Source organism: Oryctolagus cuniculus, chromosome 13 (genome assembly GCF_964237555.1).
Source record: "Oryctolagus cuniculus chromosome 13, mOryCun1.1, whole genome shotgun sequence".
NCBI classification, from domain to species: domain Eukaryota; kingdom Metazoa; phylum Chordata; class Mammalia; order Lagomorpha; family Leporidae; genus Oryctolagus; species Oryctolagus cuniculus.
This window is the reverse complement of record NC_091444.1, coordinates 30450864-30464187: the sequence shown is the minus strand read 5'-3', so window position 1 is coordinate 30464187 and position 13324 is coordinate 30450864. Positions and strand designations below refer to the sequence as shown.

Genomic DNA, 13324 nt, shown 5'->3' with positions numbered 1-13324 from the left:
CAATTTGTAACCCCGCTGAACATCTTATTAAATGTGTTTGGGGAATTCTGATTTCAAGGAATATAATTTATGTGGTAATATGCAATTCTATACATTTAAATTAACATTCTTTTTTAAAAATGATTTTAATATTTGTTAATATGGAAAAGAACTCCAATATGGATAATAGAACAACCAGTTGCATTAAGCAATTTGCATTGCATTATGTAATAAATAATTAAAATTTTCTAAAATTGCAAACAAAGCTGTGTATGAGAGCTAAATTAAGTATTGCCATTGTATTTTCAGTATCCAAATAGCCTTCTGTGGCATTGCTTGTGAGAAAACACTCAGAATTTTGTGTCCATATGAAGTGTCTGCAGTAGCATTGTTTGTGATTTACCTATCTTCAATGGAATCATTTTCCCTTCCTATTCTTTTAAATTGTATTTTATCTTCAGGGCTTCGATGTGATCATTGCAATTTTGGATTTAAATTTCTTCGAAGTTTAAATGATGATGGATGTGAGCCCTGCCAGTGTAACCTCCATGGCTCAGTGAACAAATTCTGCAATCCTCTTTCTGGGCAGTGTGAGTGTAAAAAAGAAGCCAGAGGACTTCAGTGCGACACCTGCAGAGAGAACTTTTATGGTTTGGACGTCACCGATTGTAAGGCCTGTGACTGCAACACAGCAGGCTCAGTCACTGGGACGGACTGTGACTCCAAAACAGGGCAGTGCCTCTGTAGACCCAACGTTGGAGGGAGACAGTGCAATGAATGCTTGGACGGATATTTCTACCTACAGCAAAACGATTCTTTTCTCTGTCTGCCTTGTAACTGTGATGAGACTGGGACAGAGAATGGTTCTCTGCTGTGTAACAAGTCAACAGGACAATGTTCTTGCAAATCAGGGGTAACAGGTCGGCACTGTAACCAGTGTGAGCCCCACAGGTACAATCTGACCATTAGCGATATTCAAGGCTGCCAGATGTGTGAGTGTGACTCCTTGGGGACATTACCTGGGACTGTGTGCGACCCAGTCACTGGCCAGTGCCCATGCTTGCCTAATCGTCAAGGAAGAAGGTGTAATCACTGTCAACCAGGTAAGGGAGAAACTTGTTATATTTTCAGCTCACAATGACATTTACTTTGTTATTCTATAACATGAAATTATTCTGTTTTTGATTTGAAGCTTCTAAGAAAATTCTCTCCAAAACCATTGTTATATTTATGTCATTATCTTACACAGACACAAGGAGATTTGAAAAGTTCATTGAAAATGAAATTAAAAGAAAAGTTATTTTTGTGCCAGATAATTTTGAAAGCCATGTATAGTTTTTCTCATAATATGCATTTTCTACGAACCTTTTGAGAACCTATATATTTCATCATTGAGCCTTAATTTCTCAACTTGAAATAAATCCCTATTTACTAATTGGAAAGTGATTATGAACAGGAAGAATACATCTTTATTTCTAGAGAAAGGGAAACTTGAGTGGATTACCTATACAATGCCAAATATTCACATAATACCAAATTTCTTATTAGGCTGACCAAATATTTTTATTGGGAAATCAAATGTCCAGGTGTTATATAGAAATATCTAGAGTTATTTTTAAGTGCCATCATATTTGCAAAATTGACTAGTATTTAACCTCTTTGCATAAAAACTTTTCTACTTGTTTCTGTACAGGAGGAAAAATAGAACTTATCTGTCAGTCTCTCTTTGTCTTCATAGATTTTAAATAAAATAATGTAATTTATACAGAATTCATCATAATATCATGATAAATATACTGATCAATTCTCTAACAGCCATGCTTAACTTTCTGTAACGAAAATCTGCTCTGAATTACCTGTGAAAATGAAGAAGATACAAATCCAAAAGGGTGCTTTCTCTGCCTGGGAAGGGCTAGAACAATGTCTTCTTCACATAGGAGAGAATCGAGTTCAGGAGAGCAGAGCCATGGTTGTCCTTTCCACTGGTCATGTAACAAGCAAGTCTGAAGAGACAGGAAGGCATAGAAGAAGAGTTCAGTATTTTTCAGATATAAGTATCAAAAATGTTTCCACATTTTTGAATATAAATGTGGGTAATACTATAAGTAAATATCCTCAAAGCTTAAGGATATGGAGCAATGTAGTCAGGACTGAGGAACCAGAAATCTTCTATGAATACATATATGTTCATATTCTATCTCCCTCTGCAGTAGAGTACTCTGCCTTTCTCTATCTTTCTTCATGGTTATGTGGCCACTCCATGTCCACTGATACTGCCTACAAGTTTTATAAAATAAATTTTTTAGATTTATGTATTTGAAAGGCAGAGTTACAGAGAGAGAAGGAGAAGGAGAGGGAGAGGGAGAGAGAGAAAAGGAAAGATCTTCCATCTGCTGGTTCACGCCCCAAATTCCCATAATGATGGAGGCTAGGCCAGGCTGAAGCCAAGAGCCAGGAGCTTCTTCGGGGTCTCACATGCTGGTGCAGTGACCCAACCCCTTGGACCATCTTCCACTGCTTTCCCAGGTGTAATAGTAGAGAGCTGGATCAAAAGTGGAGCAGCTGGGACTCAAATTGGCACCCATATGGGATGCTGGTGCCACAAGCCTCAACCTAACCCTCTGTGCCACAGCACTGGCCCCCTATTGCTTAAAATTTTACTTCCAGCCACAGAGACACTTATTTGCTGCCTCGTGGCTAAAATTTCAAGAGGAAAATTCTAACTAACACAGTTTGTTTGGTGGATAACTTGGAGGAAACTCACTGTGGCCAGGGGTGTTCAATCACATAAAATGAGCTTGGCTTCTAGGGCCACTCCATCAGGTAGGGGCAAGGTGGTATATATGCCAGATGATGGGAAGATCTCTAAGAGTTCATTAGGTTGTTGCAAGATTACTGAACAACTTGATTGACAGCCACAGCACTTTGTACTTTGCCACCTGCAGATTAACCCTTCCAAACTTGCAACCAGTTACCTTTTTCTGGTTTCCTAAGATGATTTTTTTTTCTCTTTTACTTCTTATTAATATCTCCAAGTTTGGAAACAACATACTCAGTCTCCTGCATGATCAAATAACCATGACTTATATATCAGTTTTTCCCTTAGTAAACCAACAAACCTAATATATTAAATGTTAAAACCTTTAGAGTAATTTATTGTTAAACTGTATGGAGGGTTTCATTGGACTTTAATTGTGTGTATATGTATGTGTGTATACATATAAAATCATATATAAATAAATATATATGATCCTAATTTTGGATGAAACTCTAAAATCACCCTAGGCCTTTCAAAAGAAGACTCAGCCCATCACTCAGGAATTTTGTAAACCTATCAAATGTCTAGATAATGGACTGAAATTCATAATAAACCTATGATCTTTACTGAATGTTTTGTATGCTATGTTGAAGTAGCCATAATAATCCAGTATCAACACACAACAGAAATAGGCATTCTCTTTTTTTAAGATTTATTTATTTATTTGAAAGGTAGAGTTACAGAGAGGCAGAGAGAGAGAGGTCTTCCATCTGCTGATTCGCTCCCTTACTTCAACAGCCGGAGCTGGGCTGATCTGAAGCCATGGGCCAGGAGCTTCTTCCAGGTCTCCCATGTGGGTGCAGGGGCCATCTTCCACTGCTTTCTCAGGCCATAGCAGAGAGCTGGATCAGAAGTTGAGCAGCTGAGACTCGAATCAGTGCCCATATGCGATGCCAGCGCTGCTGGCAGCATCTTTACCCGCTATGCCACAGCACTGGCCTCATAAGCATTTTCTTTATCTACATCATACAAAGGACTTTCTCATTTGTGTGCTTAAAGGGGATGGAGAGATGCAGACTTAGCTGTTCCTTCTCTTTGTGACCGTTCTGTAATGAACTCTTCAGTGCCAATCCTAAGCCACCTTCTCTCATGTTGGTCTCTGTCTCTTTTCTGCACTGGAAGTACTGGCAGAATACTTCTAACAACACTTCTCCTACAGAGATTCCTAAGATGATTATTTTCTTTTTCTTAGAATTTGAGTCCCAAATAGGCCAGCCATTAGGAATTTTGTCCTCTGGATCCAGTCCAGGCTTCTGTCTTTGTTTCTGATAGTCACTGATTCACATGCCTTCTTCAGTGCCTGCAGCCACTTCACTGGTGCTACACCTGTCATATCTCGGTGCTTTGGTTTATTCTCCTTTCCCAATTTGGAGTACTGTATAGTCATCCGGGCATCCTTTTCAGTGTGGTTGATGTCCTCTAATTTTTTTCTGTTCAAATATTGCCGATAATCCTCCATCACTCAGTGAACCACAAATACTTGTTCAATGTTAAGCATAAGTGTATTGGGATGTGACTGAGTTCAAGTCTATAGAAAACTAATAATTCAGGTTTATGTATTTTTATGCTTTATTATTTGCCTTTGAAGAAAAGCGGATGTTCAAGAAATTATACATATTTATTACAAATACTTCAATAATTGGGTTTCTTTTGTCTGAAGACCAATGGGTTTACAAAGGGAGCCAATGAATAAAGAACATTAACAATGATGAAAATATTTCTGTTTAATAAAAAAAGCAACAGCACACAGCGTAGTATTTAGTAGTAAAGGTACTAGACGAAGAGCCAAAACACTTGCTTGGCAGCTCCATTTCTTCTACTTACTGTCCCTCTGAAGGCATTTCTCCACCCTCCTCTATGTATTTTCCTCCAAGTGTCATTGTCTGGCCAATGATGGGCAGCTTTATCTTTCAGGTAGTATCTGAAGGTGCCCAAATCAATTTACTCACATCCCATTGGTCAGAAATGCTCTGTATGTATGTGTATTTCTGCAAGAAAGTCTGGCATTTAGATGTGCTCGCAGAATATCCCTGCCTGCTGAAAACTTGAGGCCACTGGCATAAGGAAGAAGAAAGATACTGATGTTGAGGACAATTAGTAGACTTGGCTTTTGTAGGAATCTTCTACAATTATAATTTGGCTGGCAGAAAATAAGTCAGTTGCTAAATAGATGCTTCCAATGGCAGTGAATTTTGCACTTTTGGGTTAGTTCTAATTGTTAGACAAAATTTTAAAGCTTTATTTATTTGAAAGGCAGCATGACAGAAGAAGAGTGACTGAGAGAGAGAGATCTTCCATCTTCTGGTTCACTCCCTAGATGGCTGTAAGAGCCAGGGCTGGGCTCCATCAGCGTCTGCCACAGTGGTGGGAAGAATCAACTACCTGAGTCCCCCAAGTGCTTTTCCCCAGGTGCTTTACCAGGAAGCTGGGTTGGAAGCAGTACAGCTAGGACTCAAGCCAACACTCCAGAATTGGATGAGGGGCATACCAAGTGACGGCTTAACCACCTATGCCACAAAGTCAGCCCTAGCAAATGTTTTTTTAATAGCCAATAGGCTTCTTGAGCCCAAAGGAGATACATGAACCAATTATTCTCTTCTCAGTTTTATTTTTTTTTCTTAAATGCCCTGATCCACTACCATTTGAGTCACTCTCCCAGGTCCCTTCCTAGGACAAGTGCTCCTCTGGAGATGATGAAAAGCTAGCATGATCAAAGAAATGACTGGGATTGTTATTTTCTGATAGAGATTGCTCTCACTGAGAAATTTTTTTCTTGTCGATTCATCCATTAATCTAATTAGAAGATGTTTTACTTGCAGCAGAAAATAATATTTTGGGTTTAAATCTTGATAGGCAGATTTACAATAATTCAGACATAATTTAAGTAGTGATATTCTGTGGATCTTTGACTCAGTTGTCTTTCTTGCTTAGAGTTCAAGATGTTGTGGTTACCAAATACACTATCTATTCCACCCCCCCCACACACACACACAACAATGCCTACATTGGTTCTGAGTGCTTAAAAATTCTAAAAAGGGGCCGGTGCCGTGGCTCACTAGGCTGATCCTCCGCCTGTGGCGCCAGCACCCCTGGGTTCTAGTCCTGGTCGGGGCGCCAGATTCTGTCCCGGTTGCGCCTCTTCCAGTCCAGTTCTCTGCTGTGGCCTGGGAAGGCAATGGAGGATGGCCCAAGTCCTTGGGCCCTGCACCCGCATGGGAGACCAGGAGGAAGCACCTGGCTCCTGGCTTCAGATCGGTGCAGCACACTGGCCGCAACGCACCGGCCGTAGCGGCCACTTGGGGGGTGAACCAACGGAAAAAGGAAGACCTTTCTCTCTGTCTCTCTCTCTTTTTCACTGTCTAACTCTGTCAAAAAAAAAAAAAAAAATTCTAAAAAGGTGAGGCCAGGATTATGGTGTAGTGGGCTAAGCTGCTGCCTATGACACTGGTGTCCCATGTGGGCGTCAGTATGAGTCTCAGCTGTTCCACTTCCAATCTAGTTTCTCAATAATGTGCCTAGGAAAGCAGCAGAAAATGGCCCAAGTGCTTGAGTCCCTGCACCCACGTGAGAGACCCAGGTGAAGCTCCTGGCTGTTGGCTTCAGCCTGGCCCAGCTGTGGCCGTTGCTACCATTTTGGGAGTGAATCAGCAGACGGAAGATTGCTCTCTCTCCATCTCTCCTCTCTCTTGGTGATTCTTCCTTCCAAATAGATATTTTTTTTAAAATTCCAGTAAGTTAAAATGGATATCCAAGTTTATATTCACATAGCATGAAAGTACATTGGTGGTCAATTTGAATGGATACAAAAAGTGGACTAATATGAGGGATAATGAAGAGAAAGAAAACCTGAAGCTTTTGTCTTTGTTTTATTTTTAGAAAATTGTTATGTTTTGTTTTTCATTTTTTTTTCCTTTTAAGAATATCAGTGCTTGATTAAAAAATCATGGCAATGAGAGTCCCTTGTTCAATCTCTTGGTTATTACCCAGTGTCTCCAATTAAACAAACCCCTCACAGAGTGCCCGCAATTTGTGAGGAGTTATGTCATCATTGTGGATATGCAAGTTGAATGAAATAATTCTTGTTCTCAATACATTGAAACACTAAGAGAATTAAGAGAAATGCAGAAGTAAATTAAATGCGAGAATATTTTAAATATAATTATTTTTGTTATTAGTGATAATACCCATATTATATACTTTTTAAAGAGACAGCAAATTGCCATGAACTATTGGAAAGGAGTTTTGTGACATTTGTATTTAAGCAAGTAACAGCTAAGAAATTATTCTCCAAAGAAGATAAAAATATACTAGATAAACCCCAAAAAGAAAGGCAGAGAGAAGACTAGGGGGTGGAGGCCAGAGAGAGAGAGAAGAAAATGAAAGTGTGATTTTCCATTTCTTAAATTTATTTGCTTAATCAAAGTATAAATGTGTTCAGTATTAGATATCAGAATGTAAAGGCTCATGATGTCAAACAGAAGTGACCCACCCAATCTTCCCAGGAAGCTCCCTGCTCAGAGCAACCACCTTCAATTTCTTTAACTGTCCTCTCTGGGTCTATTTCTAAGTCACATACATTGTTCCATTTTAATTTTTAAAATTTAGACATTTTCTGTCTTCCTATTATAGAATATGTGTTCTTCTTATCCCCCTACACAGTATTCAAAGTTTACTTATTATGACTACATAAATCTACTTTGAAAGCACACTACAAAATACTAGTTATATTTGATTCCTTTCTTGAAAAACTAATTATCTTTGCTTAAGTTTCTAGTAATCTCTTAGATAGTTCTAGAAAACAAAATTCTCCAAAGGAGCTCCTTTCAAGAAATGTGTCAGTGTCGTGTTTTCTCACTGGATTTGGCAGCCTCCAGAGCTTCCCATTTCCTGTTTGATTTGAGCAGTTGGCCTTCAGCTGTGCTGCACAGCTCTGTGAGACATTGCATTTGCAGCTGTACTGGGTGCTTCCTTCACTGGTCTCCTGTGTTGCCTCGTCTGTTTCCTGGATCTACCATGTACTCTTTCATTGTTTTATTTGTGTATTTGGTAGAACACATGCTCCAGCAGCCTCTGAAACCAAATGTAGAGGGATGTAGATTTTTGTGAGAATTTTAAATGTCTGAAATTGTCTTTATTGTTTGGAAGTATCTAAATACAAAGAGCTGTCTGAAATTTTCACCCAAAATTTATATATGTTTGTCATTGTTTTAGCAATATCAATCATTCACCTGTCTCTCATCTCCTGCTTCCTCATTCCACTCCCTACTCTTACATCTCTCCCCCTTCCCCTCCCTCTATCCTCCCCTCTCTGCTTCCCTTAGTAACCTTCTAGAATTTCCTAGCCATGGAGGCCTAATTTCATAATGATCTGCCACAGTTAAATGATTGTTCTGGATACTCTGTGGGCCCACTTGGTTAAGAATTAGTATTCTTATGATCTATAAAACACCTTTTCAGTAACATTTAGGCCAATGTTGACCGCACAACTAGACACCAAGCCTAGCCAAGTTGACATCTAAAGTCAGTCATCACAGGTAATCCCTGTGTTCACTGAGCACTTCAACTCTACACCTGCTGTTTAAATGTCTAGTGAGAAGGCTGGCTGAAATCTCTCAAGATGTGAGAGAGACAACTTACTGGTTGGGAAAGGGATTAACAACACCATTCTTTCCAGAGTTGTTCAAACTGAATTAAGTTGTTCATTGGTGGCCTCTCCATGTCAAGTCCTTTTATTTTCTTGTTAACCTCTGATATTGACTACTGTTTTCTCTTCTGTGATGTTTTCAGAGCAAATCTTTGCAGCCATCCTTGACTCTCCACCACCCATGTCTCACCTATCAAAATCAATCCCACTCATTTTACCTTTACACAATCCAAACTTTAACCACTTCTTATCACCCTCAGTTCATCCATTTTCTAAGCCCCCTTGCTGTTTATTCTGGACTATTAATCACTCATCAACCTACAGTCCAAGTGGTGCTGTTCATACATTGTTTTTAAGATTTTATTTATCTTTATTTGAGAGGTAGAGTTACAGACAGAGAGAGTGGGTGAGAGAGAAAGGTCTTTGATCTGCGGGTTCAACCCGTTAATGGCAGAGACTGCTGGAGCTGGGCCGGTCTGAAGCCAGGAGCTTCTGGGTTTCCCATGCGGGCGCAGGACCCAAGCACTTAGGCCATCTTCTACTGCTTTCCCAGGCCATGGCAGAGAGCTGGATTGGAAAAGGAACAGCAAGGTCATGAACCGGCGCCCATATGGGATAACAGCGCCACAGGTGGAGGCTTAGCCCAGTATGCCACAGTGCCTGCCCCACAGTGATGCTGCTTTTCATACCTTAGTCAGATCCTGTCATCCTTCCATTCACTCTGCACTACACTGAGGGGATAAACAAAGTTAAAGGACTTTCATAGCCCCCAGGACCTATCATGTCCATGATCTCTGATCATGTTTTTCCTCCCCAGCCAACAAGTTCTGTTGTTATTCTTCACAATTGTTCCATGATGTATCCTAGGCACATAGGCCCATGGCTGCTCTGTGTATACGCAATGATTGAATAATGATGTTTAAAATGTACCTCAGTGGCATTCATATATTTTTAGGTATGGGCAGAGTAAATGCCTGGGGTGCTCCTTTCACTCCACTTAGAGAGGATGTGTCATTCAACCTGCAAGGAGAAAGGAAAATAGTGGCCAACAGTTCTAATGTTTATTTTTTAAAAACAAGGTATGCTATAAACATATGCATAGCATATAAAGAGGAGAAATTATGCTTTAGGGCTATTTTTTGTTCATATGTTTCTCCACTTTGAATTCTGTTTTCTGGTTTTATAGTTTCTTACAGTGGAATTCATATTGGAAAGAGAAACCTTTCTCTCAAAGTATCTTTATCAGAAACAGATGCTTCCCAGTAGCCACTTTTGTAGTGTGTATGCCGTTTACACGGCTGCGTTCTAAAGCTATATTCATTCTACCACTTTAGACACACCTGAGACTCCTCCATCATGTAGTGGGAGAGGAAAATGTCTGAACACCATGGTGGTTGTGAGAGCATTGAGGCATGTGGGGAGAAGTACAGGGTAGGAGGGAGTGGTTGAGCGAGCCTAAGGAGTTATGCTTGCCTTACTTTTGTGAGTGTAAATATTACGGGCCTCTGGTAGACTACTGCACATAGATTCTTGTCCTACTTTCTTAAAAAACATTATTAAGGAAGGTGCATATAATGAAATCTCATGTATTATTAACCTAACCTTACTATGAATGTACAAGGAATAGGCTTAATTCAACTAAAATTTATAGGCAATTTGTTAAAGCAGCAGTGCACATTAGAAGGTACATTAGAGCCACATTGGTTTTAATATGCCATTCAATAACTTGAACAGAGGTTAAAAATGCTGCTTAACCTCCATTAAGTATTTTAAAAATGCTTTAATTTAAAATTATTTGGAGTGTGTGTACATATATGAATGTACACATACCCACACTAATAAATATAGCACTAAATATGTTTTCCCGATTCCTTCTCTCAGTGCCGCTGACCTCATAATGTTCAGCAGCAGGCACTTAATCAGAGGCCAGGCCGGGAGAGGCAGGGAGGAATGTCAAGGCTTCCTGAGCCAGTGACCCACCCTTGTCCTTGAGATCCAGAGGCAGAGAGGGTTTATGGAGGACTCGGCAGCTTCAGAATAAAATAAAGGCTAATTTATAAAGAAAACAGCTCCCTATGACATGTTTCATACTAATAGGACAATGCCTTATGCCTCCCTCTGGTATTTACTTTTGGCTTTATTTTATAATTCATACAGACTATTAGAATGTAAAAGAATGTGTCTTGTTTCATTAGGAACCATATCAGAGTTGTTAAGTAATGAGCTCATAATCCAGACTTGCATGCAAGGCCTTGCCAATGGAATTGGAACCAGGCAGCTGATATTCCATTAAAGATCAGTGCTTCACAGTTGAGACCCAATTATGCCACATTTCCTGGTGTTTGGTGAAATAACTTTCTAGGTTAACATGCTTTCCCCAGAGAGATCTGAATCTTGGAATAAGAACCTCTTCCTTGGTAAATCGTAAGAATCTGGCCGTAGGAAATTCAGGCTACAATCTTAGGGACATCTGGGGGATCAAAAGAAGCTCCCTAGCAACTCATTATTTAAACTTCTTTTAGAAAAATGCTACTTTCACAGAAAGCTGCTTAAAAACCAGTATAATGATCACACCTAATGTTTTCAGTGTCTACTGAGTGTCAGGCCCTGTAATAGACCTTTTCTTATAAAATCCCAGCTATTGTGCACACTGTTTATAATTAAGTGGACATTATTGTTCCTATTTTAGAATGAAGAAATTAAATTAATTAAATATAGGAGCCTTTGACAAATCCATGCTGATCAGACCCTAGAATCTCTACTCTGAAAAAACTGGAACATTTTCTTGAATAACTCGGTATTCGTTTTAAATAGCTACTCAATAAGTCTTTGAAGGTAGGTTAAAATAGTACTGTTCCAAGTGTTTGTTCCTTTCTCCAACTCTCTAGTTCATCTTCTGCCTTGATTCTGGTTTCTTGCTGTAGGTCCTGGAATTTCTCAATTGTGCAGAATCCAAGTAATAGGCATAAAATGAAAATCAACAGCATGCCAGCACACTGCGGTGATCAGAGAGTTAGAAACTAACTCAGTAGAGGGATGTACAAAAGGATGAGTCCTGGAATCGAGTTGGGGAAATTTGGGAGGTAGTTGGAATACCATAGGAAAAAGTCGTCAGAACATCCATTTGATAAATATTAAGGCAAAGTGAAAACAGAATTTAAAGTGATGCTGTGAATTATGAATAGTCATATACATATATATATAAATGTATTCATTATAATCTTCTGGTGGTAATCAGAGTTGTCATTATTTATCTTCTTTGTTTTTATTGGATTTGATTCTTGGAGAGTGTGTTTACGAGAGCCTTTCATGGATATTTCCATCAGCATGAGATCCAGATGAGTGCAATAGAACCCTTTCTTTTGTATACGCATGTTGTTATATCCTTTTTCTATAAATAGAAGATAGTTTTGAGGACATGCCTTCTTTCCTGTACATCTGTTCCAGTTGTTGAGATAACAAGTCCCATATTGTAAATTTGTTGTGTCCAGTTCATATCCATTCCTTGCTGTACTCCCTAATAGGTTAGGTCCCTCTGATCAATCATTGTTATCACTCACAGATGTGTATTTATCTCCTTCCTTTTCATTATTAAGGAGATCATCTTATATTTTAAGAGCAAACAGTCATTGACCCATCCATCCACCCATTCAGCTATCTATTTCATTCAAATATCTTTTTCAGTAAATATCTATTTAATAAATTCCTATGCACCAGGGACTATGCTACTCTAAGATATACAATCAAAATATCTTAAAGCATCTATGGCTTAGTCAAGGAAACTGACTTCCTATGTAAATAAAATACCGAGGGAAAAGTGCATATTATAAATGTACAGTATAGAGAAGTAGTAAAGTGAAGGATTAGTTCTTGAAAAATTGGAGGCATGATCTCAGAATCAGCCCTAAAGGCACTCGGATCTGGCTGAAAAGCCCATGAGAGTATTTCAGGCATGGAAAGCCAAGACACTCTGGCAAAAAGATCTCTGTGAGTGAGATCCCAGTGGAAAGAACAGGTCTTCAAAGAGGGAGGTGCCTTTCTCTGAAGGGAGGAGAGAACCTCCACTTTGACTATGACCGTGTCTAAACAAGATAAGAGTCGGAGAACTCAAGGGGCTTCCATAGCCTTGGAAACTCATGACTGGTGCATAGGGAGATTACTGATGCCATAAACAGGAGTGTCAATTGGTAAAGTCAACAACAGGAGTCACTGTGCACTTACTCCTCATGTAGGATCTCGGTCCTTAACGTGCTGTACACTGAGGCTTAATGCTATAACGAGTACTCAAACAGTATATTTCACTTTGTGTTTCTATGGGGGTGCAAACGACTGAAATCTTTACTTAATGTACACTAAACTGATCTTCTGTAAAAAAAAAAAAAAAAAAAAAAAGAAATTTTCAATTCCCAACTTGACTCTCACTGGGATTAAACATGACAATAGGTCTGATCTGATTTCATCATCATTTTAAAAAAATCATCTATTATTTTTCACTTTATGTTTCTGTGTGGGAGCAAACTGTTGAAATACTTACTTAAGGTATACTAAGCTGATCTTCTGTATATTAAGATAATCGAAAATGAATCTTGATGTGAATGGAAGGGGAGAGGGAGTGGGAAAGGGGAGGGTTGTTGGTGGAAGGGACGGTATGGGGGGGGAAGCCATTGTAACCCATGAGTCGTACTTTGGAAATTTATATTCATTAAATAAAAGATAAAAAAAAAAAAAAAAAGAAAAATTGGAGGCATGATAAATTTAATAGAGAAAATCAGCTGATTGTAAAAGTAGACAGGAATTGAGAAGGTACTTGAGGAGGTAACAGCCACCCAGAATGAAGGAATAAGACCAGGGCACTCAAAGCATCTCATTTAATGGAAAAGGAG

General features: G+C 39.1%; 1 protein-coding gene across 6 annotated transcripts in view; it reads left to right on the top strand.

Moving 5' to 3' along the window:
- The window catches only part of USH2A (usherin), an 848241-nt gene that overhangs the window by 204413 nt on the left and 630504 nt on the right, over positions 1–13324 (top strand). For all 6 annotated transcript variants that reach the window (XR_011381453.1, XM_070055318.1, XM_008268426.4 and 3 more), the window contains exon 13: positions 441–1082. Coding sequence is in view for 5 of the 6 variants with exons in the window: in XM_070055318.1 (XP_069911419.1) it covers positions 441–1082 (642 nt within the window). In the remaining variant the exon portion in view is untranslated. The remainder of the gene's footprint in view (positions 1–440; positions 1083–13324) is intronic.